The following is a 19,628-nucleotide window of genomic DNA, read 5'->3' on the forward strand; positions in this document are numbered from 1 at the left end:
TTTACTACAAATTTAATCAATTTCATGGAGAAGACACAAGAGTTGAATCCGGGGTAGGCATATGCAGAAAATACTGTGATTGGGGTAAATAATTTTTATGTTGAAATTATGAACATGTTAAAATCTGTGTATTTTTATTCTAATCGCAGTATAAAGCATCATTGCATGAGTTGATGTATAATAGTGGATGCCAATTAAAGTATGGCATTCCCCTAAAAATGCTTGTCATCGACTACAGCCGATGGTTGCTAATAAAAGTTTAAAAGTTAGTTATTTAGTGCTCCTAACTATTGAATAACAGCAATGGCCACATCAATTGATAAAGACAAAATTTATATAGTGGTTCAGATTGTATTGGCATAGCACGAGTTTAAATTGTTGATTACTTAAATCGCACCTGCTCAGCACAAAGACGCCCTCATTTCTTCTAATTTTCAGACATATACTAGGATGATATTTATAATATGAATTGCTATAATATTAGATTATATTATAATCTATTGTATTATTAATGATGCTTTTTACAATTGTATTCATGAAACAATGCGATAATGTAATTTTACCTTGTGTGCAATTCATCAAACACTATTATGAAGCCTTACCTAAAGAGGCATATGGCATATTACTATCACATCTGGAGCAATTTCCACAAATCAAATACAATATTAGTGTTTGATTAACTTGCATCAAGGTTGTTTGAACTTAGAATATGGGTCAACAACCTACATCGAGCCTTCACAAAGATTGAATTCAATATTTCACTTAGAAGAAACCATAGTAACCACAGGGATTAATTTTTGATGATTTGTGTAGAGATTTAAGGTTGAAGAGAATTCAATATTTCGAAACAGTTGGATTTTTCAATTATGGGAAGGGGGCAAAAGATACTGTGAAGCCAAGGCAGTCTTACTTGGATTCACTTGGAAGCAACCAGCCATGGCAGAAAGAAATCCTCATCCCCAGGAATTCCCAGCTACTCTGTTCTCAAATGTGCAAGCTGAACCGTCAAAAATAGGGAAACTTTCGGGATGCAGAACTGCCAGGATTGAAGTGTAACTGAGACCCAAATGGCAGGGTCCCAACAATTTGCAACTAGAAAGAGTGCATGCAATTGCAGGGGTCTTTGTAACACAGCAGCAAAGGCAAACATTACAGTGCCCTGACAACTAATCCATATCATTTGGTATCCAGCCAAATTACCAGATAGATATGTAGGTGTTGCTTCCACAAAGTCATAAGATGAGACTCGAAAGGGCACGAAAGCAAAATTGAGGACTGAGTAAGGCTGTGCTCTTCATGATTACAAATCGGCAATAGGACTGCTGAATGAACACAGCAAGGATAGAGCAAGCTCAATTTTCAATTTTTGCAATGTATCATCCTCAAACTCTTGTGCCATTTCCCTCGTCCTTGAAAAATAAATGGCAAGGCAAGCAATGAGAGGAGCACTTGTTTGAGTGTTTGACAGACTCCTTTCAGGTTCACATATCAAGTTGTATATTGGGCAACTGGGTCATCCATGCAGAAAAACTCATTTAAGGAGCCCAAGAGAGTGAAAATGGAAACAACTTGCTTTCGCCAGCTGTTTGTTGGCGATCATCATAAGGGGCTAACTACCCAGCCTGTTATTGGATTCTTCTTACGAACTCTAACCGTCCTATGTGATCCGCTCTGCAAACGGTCAAGAACTGCATACGTGATTGAATCTGGAGTTAATCCCTGCTGTTTAAGCTTTGCATACAGGTCTACTGCTTGGGCAGCTCTTCCACACTTGTCAAGACAGTCGAGTAAAATATTGTATGTTACAATGTTAGGATGGCAGCCATTAGCAAGCATCTCGTCGAACAAACTGCAAGCCATTTCAACTTTATCGGTCTTTCCAAAACACTCAATGAGTGTGCTGTATGTAACAACATCAGGACTCAGTCCCTTCTCTTGCATTTCCTTGAACCTTATGTGCGCTTCATCAAGATTGCCATTCTTCCCAAGACAATTAATCAATGAATTATAAGAGATAATGTCAGGTTTACAATCACTATTCTCCAGCTCTTCAAAAATTTTAACAGCTTCATCAACTCTTCCAGCCCTACCAAAGCTAGAGATCAGTATGTTGTAGGTAAAAATGTCAGGTGAAGGGCCATCTCGTTTCATCTTTTCATAGAGATCAAGCAAGTGGGATACTTGCTTTAGCTTACCGAGTGCTGAGAATACTGTGTTATACATTATAGTATCCGTGTTAATTCCCTTCTCATGAATCTTACTCAACAATTCCAAAGCCTCGGTCATCTTACCTGCACTGCACAAACTTTCTAACATAGACTTGTAAGCATCCCTATCCCCCTTATCATGGAAGCTCCACATATTGCAAAATAGCCGGTGAGCCTCGCTTGCATGGCCCAATTTGCTGAGCGTCCTCACAAGATATGCATATATTGACTTATTCATATATTTCTTTGACACTTCCACAATTTCATCCAGCCTACCAAGTTGCCCTTCTGAAGCTAAAACATTCAGAATTACACTGTAAGTAAATTCATTGGGCCGGCAATTGTTCTCCACCATTTTTGAGAAGAGAAAAATGGTCTTATCAACCATCTGACTCTTAGCCAGTGCCTGGATCATTGTATTATAAGCCATGAAATTAGGACTAATGCCCTTTTCTATCATTTCCTGAAAGAGTACCAGTGATTCATCAGTTTTACAAATCTTTCCAGTCAATCTGATCAGAATTGTGTATGTGTACTCATCAGGCTCACAGTGCTTCAGCTTCATGTCGGCAAAAACCTTGAAAGTCTCATCAAACTGTCAAAAGGCTGCACATCAGGCATCAGGGTCCATGGAATCAGGTCAAGAAGGCAATCCCATGAATCAATTTATTTTACATAGCTTAAGATTCAAACCTAAAAAATTTTGTGATGACTCGATTTGCTTCATGGACATTTGGTGATTTATTATTAACCTGTGTTTAATAAAATTGTTATCATCCATACCTATATCTATATCTATACTCCATATACAAGTATGAAAAATGAAAATCAATTGGTGAACAAAAATATCCCTATCTTCCAAAAACAAGACAGGCATTCTTAAAAAGAAATAAGATTAACTGAGTTAAAATAAAATTACATTAGAAGTATTTCTTACAGATTGATTAAGACTTGAAGCAAACGAATGAGATCCTTTCTCATCATTTCTAATGACTACCAACCAAAAAGTCAATTACAAAAATAAAAATATACGTTTGGTTGAAGAAAAACAAAAACGAAAGCAAAAGTTCACAAATGCTAAAGAGAGAATAAAATCATTTAGATGAGCAATTAACTTGAGTTCTAAAGATAAATATCAAAATTAAAACCATTGACCTATAAGCACAGCATCAGTTTATAAATGGTACAACAACAACAAACCAAGCCTTAAATCCCATTAGGCAAGGGTTGGCTACATAAATCTTTTTCCACCAATTTATACGATCATGGGCAATTTCCTCTAATAAATTCAAGATTATTAAAACCTTACTCATTATCTCATTCTAAGTTATTTTAAGTCTACCACTATCCCTTCTATTGCCCCTCATAGTAATTGGCTCACTCCTCCTCACTGTGCATTATTTGGCCTACATTGCCCATACCCAAACCATTTGAGTCACCCCTCCCTTATCTTATCTTATGTAGAAGTTATGCCTAACTTACCGCAAATATATTCGTTCCTTTACCTTTTAATGTCATACCATTCATCAACCTTAACATTCTTATCTCGATAACTTTTACTTTTTTAATATGTTGTTTTTTAATTGTCCAACATTCTGATCCATATAGCATAGCTAGTCTTAAAGTCATCATATAGAACTTCCTTTTTAATTTTACGGATATTCAACGATCACACAACAGACTCGAAGCAATTCTTCCTACTTTAATTCTATATATTACATTTTCTCCAATATTCTGCCTATTATGACTAAAATTACATTTCATATATTATGTCATATTCCACTCACCATAAAACCACTAAATTCAAAAACTTCTCTCCATAATTCTAACATAGATTTTACTCCACCCCAAGTTTCATCAATGAAGACAATATCATCTAGACATCTACAAACAACATACACATGGATCCTCATTTTCAGTAATTCCTACTAAGTTCATCCATCACTAGGACAAAAAGAAAAGGGCTCAAAGCAAATTCTTGATACATCTATTACGATTGGAAATTCCATAGCCTCTCTACCTGAAGTCTTAACACTAGTCATTAATCATCACTAATGACATCAATATACCTACTACATATGCCCTTTTTTTCTAAGACCCACCATAGATCTTCACTAGGTACCCTATCATATGTTTTCCTTAGGTCAATAAGAACCATACGCAAGTCCTTCTTCTTTTTCCTAAACTTTTTCATTAATCTTCCTAAAAGACATAGAGCTTCTATAGTAGATCTCCAAGGAATAAAACCAAATTAATCTTCTGTAGTAGATTTCTAAGACCCTCGTTTCTAACCTTAGTCTTTGTTCAACTATTATTTCCCACAGTTTTATTGTATGACCCATTAAGTTTAATTTTCCATGATAGTTATTACAATTTTGAATATCTCATTTATTTTGTGTATAAGTATTAAAGGGCTTTTCCTCCATTCGCTCGACATTTTCTTAGTTTTTATAATTGTGTTAAATAATTTAGTTAATCATATAATTCTAATACCACCTAGGCAGTTCCAAACTTCAATTGGGATGTTATCAAGTCCTATAGATTTTCCATTATTCATCTTTTTTCATGCAAACTAAACTTTATTAACCCTAATATCGTGAATAAATTTCATATTTTTAGCCTTTCCTCATTTGTCAATTCTATTTTTAAGTCTTCAACTTTATTTTCACTAAATCGCTTATTAAAGTAACTATGTCATCTTTCTTTTATGTCTTCTTCCTTAATCAAGATGATATCATCCTCAATTTGTATACATTTTACATTGCCTAAGTCCTTACTCTTTCTTTCTCTAACCATAACAAAGTTAAATATGTCTCTTTCCCCTTCTTTTGTATCTAATCTAGCATATTAATTATCATACAATATAAGTTTAGATTCAATAATGCCTTTTTTTGCATCTTATTTCACCTCTTTATACTTTTCAAAATTTTCCATCTTTCTACATTTTTGTCATGTTTTATACAAAATTATTATTTTTTTATTTTTTATTTAAGACTATTCGAACATCTTGATCTTACTACAAGTTGTCTTGATTATCTAAGAATTTTCCTCTCAATTCACCTAAAATCTCTTTTACTATCTTTTTAATAGAGCTAGCTATCCTACTCCAAGCTATCCTACTCTAAAATGTGTTTATGTCTACACCATCCTTCTTGTCCAATCATCATCTTTGATCATTTCATCTTTAAAATGATTGCAATAAGATCATACGACATGGCAAAGTCTAAAGATCACGTCCCGAGACTCACTTTTATCTCTTTATCCAAGCCCAAGCCCTCCATGTATCCTCTCATAATTGTTATTATCCTTTCCAATATGGTTCAAATAAGGTCCTATAAATATCTTCTAAATCCCTAACATACCTTGCATAATACTACTCATATCTTCTCAAAATTATCTCTAATATTTTCTGCTAACTCCATTTGAGAAGCATAAGCACTAAAAACATTTATTAGCTCTGGGCCTAAGACCATATTGGTTTTGATGATTCTATCCCCTATACTTTGACATCTACAACACTATCTTTTAAATCTTTGTCTACAATGATTCCTACCCCATTCTTATGTTCTTGTTTTTGAGTGTACCGAAGATTGAATTTTGATTTTTCAGTTTCTATAACTTTCTCCCCAACCCACTTTTTAAAGCAAATTAGTTTAATTTTTGTTCATTGTGTCCAATATCTGCATGTTTTTACATGTAAATGTCCTCATACTCCAAGTTTCTAACCTAATCGTAATATTCTGAACTAACTTCTTTACCAATCCATATCAAAATGATGCAGGAATGCTTACATAATTGACACTGTACCTGGGTGATGACATGGCGCAGCGCTTCAAGGCAAAGATCTAGCCACCTTCACACATTTTTTACTACATCTAAGTGGTATATATGTGCAACACATCACTCGTAAGATATGTCCCAGTAAATAATCAGTAAGAATTCATATCATAGAGATCTAACAAGTTTTACGTTGGTATCAACTACCTAACGCAACCCTCCTCCTTTACCCTAGGCTTGGGATTGAATGTATGGAAAAAGATTATGACACTGAGTGCATCATAGGCAGAATTATCAATTCAAAAATGCTAAATAGAGAAAAAACATACTCCAGAATTTTAGTATAAGTGAACCCTAAAACCATTGCAAAGTATCTTATATCATTTAGATGAACAGTCAACTTAACTTTTGAAAGATAAATATCGATACCTTAGATATATTATGCAAGCTGAAGGAGAAATTGAAGATTGTGTAATGCATAGAGTTAACGTAGGTTGGGTAAAATGGAGAAGTGCTTCAAGTGTGCTTTGTGATTGTAGAATACCCTTAAAATTGAAAGGGAAGTTTTATAGGACAGCTATAAAACTAGCTATGCTATACGGATCCAAATGTTGGGGATGAAGAAACATAATATCCAAAAAGTAAAAGTTGCCCAAATGAGAATGCTTAGATGGATGAGTGGTATAACATTAAAAGATAAATTAAGGAATGAACATATTCGCGATAAGTTAGGTACAACTCCTATAGAAGATAAGGGAGGGACTACTCAGATGGTATTGACACTTACAACGTAAGCCACATAGTGCACCAGTGAGGAAAAATGAGTTGGTTACTGTGGGGGGGCATTAGAAGGAGTAAGGGTAAACCTAAAATAACTTGGGAGGAGATAGTGAGTAAGGATTTAATATCCCTGAATTTGTCAAAAGAAATGGTTCATGATCGCATAAATTAGTGGAAAATGATTCATATAGCCGACCCCACCTAGTGGGACTTACAGCTTGGTTTGGTTGTTATTGTTTGTTGTACCTACAAGCACTCTTTAGGTAACATTGTAACAAAGTTCAATTGATCACACTAGTGTGAAAAAAAAATGATTGCTTCTTAATTTAAATAGTGAATGGTAACAAATACTAGACTTCTCTATTATATTTATCATTTTAGCTAACAAAGAAAAAAGAACAAATTTAATTGTTCAGTAATTGTGCAGTGTAAATGATTTAAAATTTGATGAAAATCATTAAAATAGTATATAAGGTTTTGGAGTCAAGGAATTTGAATATACAAGTTTCTAATTGTGACCAAAACTATTACATGGATTGTCCCCATTTTTTAGAACTATGCATATCACTATATTAAATGCATGAACAGTTCATCGCCACCTGCAAATCAACTTGGTCCTTGTTTGCAATCGTAGTCTTGAACTTCCACAAAATTGTCAAAATTTTCATCAAAAATTCCAATTTCCATCACCCTTAAACTCCAAGTGTACAATCCAAATTTTATTGAAATTCCAAAATTTCGACAAAATTTGTTTTGGCTATAGAACAAAATTTCCTTGAAATTGAAATTTGCGATTCAAAATTCTCTAATTTAAAATTTTTGTCTTGATTAATCTTCTTTTTTTTTTTTTATAAATGAAAATAAAGATTATTACAAGAAGAATAGGAATGGTACAAAAACAACAACAACAACAACAACAAAACTAAGCCTTAAGTCCCATTAGGTGGGGTCGGCTATATGAATCCTTTTCCGCTAATTTATGCGATCATGGACCATTTCTTTTGACAAATTCAGGGATATTAAATCCTCACTTACAATCTCCTTGCAAGTAATTTTAGGTTTACTCCTACCCCTTCTACTGCCCCTCATAGTAATTAACTTGCTCTTCCTCACTAGCGCACTATGTGGTCTCTGTTGCAAGTGTTAATACCATTTAAGTTGTCCCTCCCTTATCTTATCTTATCTTCTATAGGAGCTACACCTAACTTACCGCGAATATGTTCATTCCTTAATTTATCTTTCAATGTTATACCACTCATCCATCTAAGCATTCTCATCTTGACAGCTTTTACTTTTTGGATATTCTGTTTCTTAGTCACCCAATATTCTTATCCATATAGCATAGCTGGTCTTATAGCTGTCTTATAAAACTCCCCTTTTGTTTTTAAGGGTATTCTACGATTACAAAGCACACTTGAAGCACTTCTCCATTTTACCCAACCTGCTTTAACTCTATGCATTACATGATCTTCAATTTCTCCTTCGGCTTGCACAATAGATCAAAGGTATCGAAATCTACAAGTGCTATTAATTTCTTCATCATCAAGTTTAACTTTATCTCCAATATTCCTCTTACCATTACTAAAATTACATTTCAAATATTTTATCTTACTTCTACTTATCCTAAAGCCTCTAGATTCCAAAGCTCCTCTCCATAATTCTAACTCAGCCTCTATTTCGTCCCTAATTTTATCAATTAATACAATATCATCTGCAAACAACATACACCATGCAACCTCCTTTTGAATACTCTTAATCAATTGGTCCATCACTAAAGCAAAAAGATAAGGGCTCAAAGCAAATCCTTGATGTACACCTATGGTGATGGAAAATTCTCTAGCTTCTCCATTTATAGTCCTTACATTAGCCATTACTCCATCGTACATATCCTTAATGGCAGCAGTATACCTACTACATACACCATTTTTTTTTTCTAAAACCCACCATAGAACTTCCCTAGGTATCCTATCATATGCTTTCTCTAGGTCAATAAATACCATATGCAAGTCCTTCTTCTTTTCCCTAAACATTTCCATTTATATTCTTAAAAGAAATATAGCTTCTATGGTAGATCTCCCAGGCATAAAACCAAAACTGATTTTTTGAGGCCTTCGTTTCTAACCTTAATCTTTGTTCAACTACCTTTCCCATAGTTTCATCGTATGACTCATAAGTTTAATTCCACGATAGTTATCATAATTTTAAATATCTCCTTTATTTTTGTATATAGGTATTAAAGTGTTTTTCCTCCATTCATATGGCATTTTCTTAACTTTTATAATTATATTATATAAATTAGTTAACCATATAATTTCATTATCACCTAAGCATTTCCAAACTTCAATTGGGATGTTATCTGGTCCTATGACTTTCCCATTTTTCATCTTTTTTTAGTGCAAACTTAACTTCGTTAACTCTAATTTTGCAAATAAATCTCATATTTTTTGTCTTTTCCTCATTTGACAATTCTAAATTTAAGCCTTCTATTTGATTATCATTAAATAACTTACTAAAGTAACTTCGTCATCTTTCTTTAATGTCTTCGTCCTTAACCAAGACAATATCATCCTCACTTTTTATACATTTTACATTTCCTAAGTCCTTACTATTCCTTTCTCTAGCTTTAGCAAGTTTAAATATAACTATTTCCCCTTTTTTTTGTATCTAATCTATCATATAAACTATTAAATGATACTTATTTAGCTTCACTAACGGCCTTTTTTGCATCTTTACTCGCCTCCTTCTACTTTTCAAAGTTATCCATATTTCTACATTTTTGTCACGTTTTATATCAAATTCTTTTTGCCTTTATGGTTTTTTGTACATCTTTATCCCACCACCAACTTTTTTTGCTATTCGAGAATCTTCCACTTGATTCACCTAAAATCTCTTTTGCTATCTTTTCAATAGAACTAGCTAATCTACTCCAAATAGTATTTGTATCTATCTCATCCTCTATAGTCCAATCTCCATCTTTGATCATTTTATCTTTAAATTTTATTATATTTTCTCCTTTTAGGTTCCACCACCTAATTCTCTTACACTGATTTATTTTATCATTTTCTTCTTCCATTTTTTAATTCATATATCTAACACTAAGACTCTATGTTGTGTGATCAGGCTTTCACCTGGAATAACTTTACAATCATAGCATGATAAATGATATATCCTCCTACTTAAAAAAAATTCTATTTGACCTCTATTTTGTCTACTTTTAAATGTTATTAAGTGTTCTTCTCTCTTTTTAAAGTAAGTATTCATTATACTAAAATAATATGACATAGCAAGTCTAAGATCATCTCCCCAAGCTCATTTTTGTCTCCATATCCATATCTTTTATGTATCCTCTCATAATTTTTATTATCCCTTCTAACGTGTCCATTTAGATCTCCTCCTATAAATATTTTCTCAGTCCCTGGTAAGCCTGGTATAATACTATCCATATCTTCCTAAAATTGTCTCTTAAGATTCTATGCTAATTCGACTTGAGGAGTATAAGCACTAATGATATTTATTATCTCTTGTCCTAATACCATCTTGATTTTTATAATTCTATCTCTTACTCCATTTACATCAACAACGCTATCTTTTAAATTCTTGTCTATAATAATTCCTACTCCATTCTTATTTTTTCCAGTGTACCAAAGTTTAAATCCCGATTTATCAATTTCTCTAACTTTCTCCCCACTCACTTAGTTTCTTGAGGCAAATTATATTAATTCTTTTCCTAATCATTGTGTCAACAATTTCCATGCTTTCACCCGTAAGTGTCCATATATTCCAAATGCTAATCTAATCTTAGTTTCCTAAACTAACTTTTTCACCTGCCCACGTCTAGAATGATGCAAAAATCCTCGCAGATTTGACATCGTACCTGGGCGCTGACACAACGCGTCACTTCGAGGCAACGACCTAGCCCACCCTCGCCCACTTTTCGCTTGACTCGGTGATACAAGTGCAACACGCCGCTCGTAGGGGATGCCCCAGCAAATATTCGGTAAGGATTAATATCATAGTGATCTGACAAATTTTACGTTGGCTGTCAGTTACCTAACACAACTCTCCTCCTTTACCTGGGCTTAGGACCGGCTGTGTGTGAAAAAAATTAGGACATTAAGTGCATCCCAAGCGGAATTGGGAATAGGAATGGTATTTGCATAAAATTAATATTAACTATTTTTTACAAACACTAATTCATGTATTTCTATTAGCAATTTCTAGAGGGAGTTGAGGATTGTTTTGTTATTGTTGTTGTTGTTATTAGTAATTTCTATAGTATCATTGTGAAAAAAAAAAAAAACTCTTATGTTCTGCTACTAATTTCCATCATTTAAAAAAAAATGGAAATCAAAATTAAAATTTCCATGTTTTTAAAGATTCGAAATTTTGGTCAAACTCAAACTTAAAACCTTGTTTGCAATAAACTATTCATTTATAACCCTAGTAAAATCCAATATCTCAAAGAAGCCTCACCAATCTTTAGCCCTTTGAATTGAAGCCTACTAACTTACCTATGCATTTTTCAATCTCAACTATTGGTTCAAATGTTGCTTCTATGATTCTTTGCAAATAAAAGCATTTCCATTCAAAGTCATTTAAACAAGCTTATCTAGAACTACTTGTTTAGTTCTCGAAGAACTCTAGATCTAATGAACTCTACAAGTTATGATAACATAACCACTCTCCACTATTTTATCATGCATTGATATTATACATTCTAATGTATATTATATCATAACTATGTTTTACTGCACTTCTCACGTCCATAACAAACTCTACTCAACCAAACATATTCCCAACCACCAGTTAACGCAGAACCAATCGTAAATAACCACAAGAACTGCATCTTTGTTTTACATTGCCTCGCAAGTTCTAGGAACAAATTCCACTCAATGATGCCATGTCCCAACTAGTGATGGTCCCCCCACACGATTCATTTTCCCACCATCCCCTTTTTCATAAACAATGCAAGTAATCACAGCCACTGCATCTTTTTGATACAATGATCCACAGTTCAACAACATAATAAACTGTCAGAAACTGCTAGCCTAAAAAAAAAAAAGAAGAAAAAGAAATTTTCAATTTTTTTTGTTCGCTAAGCAGAAAGCTTGGACTTTTAACTACACCAAAGAAAGAAAATTATAAGCTTTCATAGAAATCATTCAGTAGAAATGCTGTGTCAACATACACTTATATTACACACACAAATTGTAAGCATATTACTTACGCAGAAATCATTCTGTAGCAACTTCCACATGATACTTCTAAGTGTCTAACTGGCAAAACAAATAATAACTATAAAATAGAGTTGGAAAAGAAATTCAAACCTTTTCTTCTTTGGCAAGAGCATCAAGGAGCATATTATAAGCGAAAATATCCAATTTATATCCGCGCCTGCGCATATCTACATACACTTCATAAGCTTTATTCGTGTCGTGCGACCTCAAATAGGCTTGAAGAAGACACTTATAAGTGTAACAATTGAACCTCAAGCCCCATTTTTCAATCAAGCCCGAACACCTCTCCAAATCCGCACTCCCGAAGATACCGATCAATATATTGACGGTGGAGATGGTACCACGAACGCCAGACCGCTCCATTTCATCAACAATTCGACGGACGAGGTCAAGGCGGTCCGGCAAGAGCGACTTGGAGAGGATGAGGAGGAGTCGGTTGTAGGAGAAGGCGTCATGCCGGAAACCAGGGATGTGTGAGGGGCAGAATCGGAAGAATTCTAGAGCTTTGCGAGGGCAGTTGAGGGATTTGAGAATTTCGCTGGCTTCTGATGGGGTGATAGAGAGGGAGAGGGTGTGGAAGTAGTCGGCGAGATCAAGGCATGGGTCAGAGGTGGCAGACGGCGGCTGGAGGAGGATTCGGGTGGCCTTGCAGATGAGATCGCGGCGGGGGACGGCGTAGCCGCGGATGTCGGTTGGGAGGGTTGGGGAGTCCACCTCGACGGCCAATGAGCGGCCGTCAGCGGCGGAACTGACCACTCGAGCTGTGTACTTAGTGGCGAAGCAGCGGCGATTACGCCGATTATTGGTGAAGAAGCTCAGAGGGAGGTGAAGACTATGATGGTGATGGCGGAGACGGTGGAGCCTCATGGTCGTTGTCCTCCCTCGCTCGACTATCTGAGTATCTATCATAGCTGGGTGCAAAAGCTTATTTTGAGTGCAGTTTCAATTAAGCCATACAACGACGCCGTTTTGACGCACGTTGGGCCTCATATGGATAAATTAAAGGAAGCCCAGTCTCAGGACACAATTAGGCCCAAAATATGTGTAGCCCATTGATATTTTGTTTTCTGCATGCCATTCTCTGATCTCAGGGTTATGCTAGATTTACAGTCTTATTTTTTTTTTTTTCTAATTTAAAACTTCAAAATAAAAATTAATAAATAAATAATTTAAATTATTTATTTGGTTGATCAAAAAAATATATATATAAATAGTGAATCAATCGAAAAAACTTTATTTAATTTATTTCTATAATTTTCATTTGTTTGAAATTAAAAAAGATATAAAAATTAATTTTCTTCTTATTTTCATAAAATATTTTTTATCTAATTAGGACACTAATTTTTGCCACATTGTGGGCAACTCTTCATATGCATTATGATTAATGGGATGTTCATCTCAGATTTCAAATTTTTAAACAAAATGTGCAAGATAAAATATGAACTATGAGCCGCCCAAGCCTAGTGTAAACCTAAAAGTAAATTAAGTACCAATTAAGACAACTTAGACTTCCTTTAAGAAAAGCTGAAAAAAAAAAAAAAAAAATGCCCCCAGGGCGTGGTTCAAGTGGCAAGGCGTTTACTAGGAGTACCGCTTGACGGTCAGCTTGTAAAAAGCCTCCCGAGTTCGATTCTCGCCCCTGGGCTCCTAAATTTACCTTCCTTGTGGTGTTGTGGGGCCAGCTCCACAGGACGTGGGAATAGTCACGGAGCGTAAAATGCACGTGGACATCCGGCGATATTCAAAAAAAAAAAAAATAAATAAATAAAAATTAAAGTTTTTTAGATAACTTCTATAAAGATGATGTATTTTGAGTTTTAAAAAATTAGAAACTATCAGTAAATTATCTTATTCAATCTTATTTTGTTAATTTTAAATGGCCTACACATTAATTACTTTTCTTAAAAGAACTCATTTTAATTATTTTAAATATTTTTCGGCACATACAACTTTGTATCTATTGTTGCCAAAATTTGTTCAGGAAAATTTGGATCAATCACGACTTTGATCACTTATTAAGAATCAAGAGAAAAAGACTTAGAGAGTTCGGGGTGTTCTCTAGGCTATCACTCTGATGTCTAACTTAGGTAATATGGAAGAATTGAATCATTGCAATAGTTAGAGAATAAGTGAGAATGAGATAAGATGTACTACCTTAGAGGGTCATTTTTATAGGCATTCGGGATACTTCTCCATTGATTTTCCTACTAATGGATTATAGAGGTTACATTTATGTTATTAGGGAGTAAAGATTGGTGTGTGAACTACTTACTTTAATTAATGAATGTTATCTCCTTTCCATTGGTCCCTTGATTTTTTTCCATTTTTTTGGCCTTACGCAAGTTAATGCAAAGTTTAATGTCGGGGTCTATTTTAGGTTATGTTAGTTGCTCCTACTCTCGAGTTTCAAAGTTACCTTTTTGGCTCAACAGTATATTACATTTACTATAAGTTCTTTTACTATCACAAAATTTGGATCAAGTCATCAAATGAGTATCTTTGGACCTTATGAGCGATGTTCATCAGATGGGTTAATACTTTGTCGAGTAGTAGTTATTTTTTGTTTTCTTGTAAGCGATGCTCATCAAACAGACATTTTTGAGCCTCATGAGTGGTGCTCGTCAGATGAGCCAATTTTTTGTCATGTGATGCTCATCTCTTATTACCTCATAATCGGTACTCATTAGATGAACATTTTTGACCTCATGGGCGGTGCTTATTGGATGGACCAATACTTTGTTGAGTAGTGTTTGTTTCTTGTTGTCTCATGAGCGGTGCTCATCAAATAGACATTTTTGGGTCTCATGAAGGGTGCTTATCAGATGAGCTAATTTTTTTCTTGAGCAGTACTCTTGTCTTGTTGCCTCATAAGCGGTGCTCATTACATGGACATTTTTTAGTCTTATAAGTGGTACTCATTGGGCTAATTTTTTGTCAAGCAATGCCCGTCTATTATTGCCTCATGAACGGAGCTCATGAGATGGGCATTCTTGGGCTTTATGTGAGTTGCTCATCAAATGGAACAATTTTTTGTCAAGCAGCACCTGTCTCTTGTTGCCTCATTTGCGGTACTCATTAGATGGGAATTTTTGGGCTTCACGAATGACACTCATTAGATGAGACAATTTTTTGTCCTTTTATTGTTGCCTCAAAGTGGTGCTCATAAATTGGGTATTTTTTGACCTCATAAGTGGTGCTCATTAGATGGACTAATTTTTCACCAAGTAGTGTCCATCTATTGTTGCCTCATGAGCGGTAGTTATCAAATAGGCTAATTTTTTGTCGAACAATGTTCATCTCTTGCTGTCTCATGAGCAGTGCTCATCAGATAGACATCTTTAGGTCCAATGAGCACTGCTCATTAGAAGGACCAATTTTTTGCCAAGTGGTACCTATTTTTTGGCTAGATTTCTTTAATATGATTCACACTCATGAAGCCTAGTGGTCTGTGCCACCTTTTTTTTTTTTTTTTTTTTAATTTTATCGTAAAGGTAAATGTATTGATCAAAATGAATATTTACAATTACACTGGGCATATCCAGGCACAGGGGCAAAATAAACCCCACCTCAAATGCATGAGATTACATGAAGTATGAAAACTCACATCTCAAAAAAGACCACCATAGTCATCCAATACAAGTATAACCAACTCAAAATAATCAGCTACATAGACAACTACATAGAGTAATATCCAAATCTATCAAAAACACCTCTGCAAGTATGTCTCTGTATTACCCCAATTAGCTCCTTTGGGGTAATAGATTTGTCTTCAATCCTTTTCATGTTCCTGAAATGCCAAAAAAAAAAACACCGTTGTGCCCAAGCCAATCCTTTTCCCAATTGACTTGATTCCATTGCCCTTAACCTTCTTATGTCGCCACTTTACAGTCGTTTTCAAAGAAGACATTATCCTTGATATTCCTAGCTAGTTCCTGATGTAGTCCCAAACTTGAGAGGAGTATTTGCATTTGAAATATATATGATCAATTGTCTCCTCCATATCATTGCAAAACACACATTTAAGGTCTCCACCAAACCCAACTAAATTATCACATGTGGGAAGCTTCCTTTTAATTCCAAGAGACAGGGTGAAAGCATGTTTAGGGGTACACCCACTCTTCAATACCACATTGTACCAAGGCACCTTAGATTGATTACCACATTCCAACAAGATTTGATTCTTGATAATTATCATTTTCTTAGAAGGTGGAGATTCTTCATGCTTAGAAGAAGAGACCCACAGGTTAGCACCTCTTAAGTACACATGATGGACACATTTAGACCATAAAGAGTCTTTTTTAGCTTGAACATTCCATATAGCTTTTGTAAGAAGTGCCATGTTCCAGGCTTTTAAATCAAAGACCCCAAGGCCTCCTTTAGATTTTGGTAGGCATACCTCCTTCCATGCCACTATTGGCTTCCTTCTACCACCCCATAGGAAAGCTCTACATAGCTTTACAATATACTCCAGCACATTATTTAGAGTGGGAAATATAGCAAGCCAAAAACATTCCAACTCCCTGGATTACAGAGTTAATGAGCTCCAGTTTACATGCATATGATAATGTATGCCTAGGCCATCCTTTAAACAGACTTGCGATCCTATTGATCAGACGAGAGTAGTGACTAGAATTCAATCTGGAAGCTGCTAGTGGTATACCTAGGTATCGAAATGGAAATTCTCCAACCCTGAACCTTGTAATCTGCTTAATTCCTTCCAAATCAACCTCCTTGACTCCAGCATGGTACAAGTTAGACTTGAGACAATTTGCTGACAACCCTAAACATTTCGAAAATTCCTTTACATAGTCCATAAGCCTTTGAACTAATTGGCAAACCCCTCGTGAAAAAAAAGGATTAGATCATCCGCAAAGGCCAGGTGGTTAATTTTCAGGGCTTCACATTTGGGATGATATTTGAAATCTGAATTATCCTCTAGCATCTTTAACATCCTTGACAAGTATTCTAGGCCTATCACAAATAGAAGTGGGGAAAGAGGATCACCCTGTCGAAGACCATTTCTACCTTTGAAGAATCCATGAAATCTTCCATTTAATGAGATGGAATAGGAGGTCGAGGAGACACATTCCATAATCCATTTTATCATTAAATCTGGAAAATTCAAATTTACCAACATTTGTCTCAAGAAGCTCTAGGATACAGAATCAGAGGCCTTTTTAAGGTCAATCTTCAGCATACATCTTGGGGAGAACCTTTTTCTTGCATATTTTCTAACCAACTCTTGCACAAGATAAATATTTTCAACCATGTTTCTATTCTCAACAAAAGCCGATTGAGCTGGGCATATAATCTAATCAAGGCAAGGCTCTATTCTTGAAGCAATAACCTTGCTATTACTTTGTACATGACATTACAACAAGATATAGGTATAATCCGCAACAGATAATGCATGGCTTGATTTGGGGATCAAAGCTATAGCTGTGCAATTAATTTGTTTCAATAGCTTACTAGTTGCAAAAAATTCTTTCACTCCACGAATAAATTCTTTACCAACAGTGTTCCAGAACTTAAAAAAAAAAAAACCAGCAAAAAAGCCATCTGGACCTGGTGATTTGTCATCCCCAATGTCAAAGAGAGCCATCTTCACCTCTTCATCAGATATGGGAGAAATCATATTCTGTTTATGTGAATCATTCAGCAGGGAACCCCTAGTAATGATAAGCTTCTTAATATCTGAACAAACTAAGTCAGTACCCATAAGCTGGATATAAAACTCCAGGAATTCATTAGCAACCTGGGAAATGGAATTTGCTTGTTCCCCATTCCTTTTGATAACAGCAGAAATGTGATTTCTGTTTGAGTTCCTTTTCAATGAACCATGAAAGAATGAGGAACCTCTATCACTCTCCTTCAAGTACTTGAACTTTGCTAGCTGGGATAAGAACATTCGATTAGCATCTACAAGTCTTTGGACCTCTATCTTCTTCTCCCTTAACTCCATTTGAAGTTCAGAATCAGAGGCGTCATCATGTAATTTCATTTGTAACTCCATCAGTTCAGAATCAGCTTTCTTAGCTCTAGCTGATATATGTGAGAAGTGTGTAGCATTCAGTGTCTTTGAAGGCCTTTTCAAAGATTTCAATTTCTTCACAAATTTGAACTGAGCACAACCCCATATCTGCATTTCCCAACCCACTTTAATCACTTCCTGAAATCTGTGATGAGTGCTTCACATATTAAAGAACTTAAAAGGTTTTCTTCCCAAAGATTCCTCCTCAAACAGTGATACAAGGCACACAGAATGGTCAGATACAATTCTAGGAAACAGAAAATTAGTATGAGCATTAAACCCATCTTGGGACCAACTTTGGTTGACAATCGCCCTATCCAGCTTGCACCACACTCTCCCTATCCGTGCCACCTTTCTTTCTCCTATAAATAGTCTCTCTTCCCTTCTCTTATTCTCCATACTTGGAAAGGAAATCTTTACTAGATTTATGTTTCCTTACACCTCCCTCGAATGATTTTATTAAGGTCTTTAGTATGTTTTTTCTTCAAATTTGATATGCTTCTTTTTTGTGGTGATAACCTCTTCCAAATTGATATATTTCTAAGCTCACACCGTTAGCTCTCCTATATATTGACCAGGGGTTTCTTCCCTATGAAATTCAGGAAGTCACAAGGTTGTAGAGCCATTGTCAAGGTAGTTACTGTTACTACGTTATCTAGGTTGTTGATGTCTAGAGTTGCATTGATAAAACGACGCATGAATTCTTTTAATGTATTTTATTCTCCTTGAATAAGGCTCATAAGGTGGGGTCAAAGTCTTCACCATTTTGCGATTGCTGACAAAATGCCCCACAAACTATTGTTCCATCTTAGGGAAAGACCCAATCGAGTTAGACTTCAATGTCCGGTACCATGCCCTAGCCTTCCTCTTCAAGTTTGTCGCAAATGCTTGGCACATAATGACACTAGGTGCACCTTACAATTGCATCAAGTCTAGGGGATCTAATGGTCTAGCACATCTTTAAAGATTGGACATCTTAAATTTATTAGGTAGAGGAATCTCCATTATTTCTTTAGTAAAGGGGGAATCAAAAGATCTAGTTAAGGTCTCCTCTATTAAGGGTTGGTTGCGAACTTCTTTTATAGTTTTTCCAGTTAATCAATTTTTTTTAATTTTTAATTTTTAAAGTTTTCCTTCAAATTCCTTAGACCGTTGCTCGTTAATGCTTGCACTATTGGCTTTTTCTACTTTCTTTATCGAATTTGAAATTTTCAAGCCAACTTCATATGGTACTACCGTTTTACTCTTAGGTGTCACTTGTGCTTGAATAACCCCTAGGCTATGTTATGCAAGATCTTTTTTCTGTTGTAAAAACATACTAAACATTAAGGGTGAGCATAATTCGGTGAAAACCGAATTAACCGACCAAAATTGGTCGGTTCGGTTCTGGTAAAAAACTTGGTTCGGTCGGTTCGGTTGGGATTTTACAAAAATTCGGTTAATCGGTTTCGGTTCGGTTAACAACAAAAAATAATTCGGTTAACCGATTAACCGAATTATTAATTAATTAAATTTTAAGTATAAATTATTAATATAATTGTTTTTTATTATGAACATGGATATACCTTGTAGAAATTAATGTTGTCGTTGAAGGGG

At 35.1% G+C, this 19,628-nt stretch overlaps 2 protein-coding genes across 3 annotated transcripts; both read right to left on the minus strand.

The window, feature by feature from the left end:
- Positions 1-469: 469 nt before the first annotated feature.
- On the minus strand, positions 470-12,898 carry LOC131164349 (pentatricopeptide repeat-containing protein At1g51965, mitochondrial). Of its 2 annotated transcripts, none has more exons than XM_058121473.1 (2): positions 12,092-12,898; positions 470-2,802 (listed from the first exon to the last, which is right to left on the minus strand). In XM_058121473.1, the coding sequence occupies exons 1-2, from the start codon at positions 12,866-12,868 to the stop codon at positions 1,600-1,602; spliced, it is 1,980 nt and encodes a 659-aa protein (XP_057977456.1). In that variant the 5' UTR covers positions 12,869-12,898; the 3' UTR covers positions 470-1,599. The 2 variants fall into 2 exon arrangements, with proteins under 2 accessions (XP_057977456.1, XP_057977458.1); XM_058121475.1 differs by having other exon boundaries at positions 470-2,670; positions 12,092-12,884.
- Positions 12,899-17,372: 4,474 nt separating this feature from the next.
- On the minus strand, positions 17,373-18,146 carry LOC131163526 (uncharacterized). Its single transcript, XM_058120121.1, has one exon. The coding sequence runs from the start codon at positions 18,144-18,146 to the stop codon at positions 17,373-17,375; it is 774 nt and encodes a 257-aa protein (XP_057976104.1).
- Between the last annotated feature and the right edge of the window lie 1,482 nt (positions 18,147-19,628).

The sequence above is a fragment of the Malania oleifera genome, chromosome 9 (assembly GCF_029873635.1).
Source record: "Malania oleifera isolate guangnan ecotype guangnan chromosome 9, ASM2987363v1, whole genome shotgun sequence".
In the NCBI taxonomy this organism is placed as follows: domain Eukaryota; kingdom Viridiplantae; phylum Streptophyta; class Magnoliopsida; order Santalales; family Ximeniaceae; genus Malania; species Malania oleifera.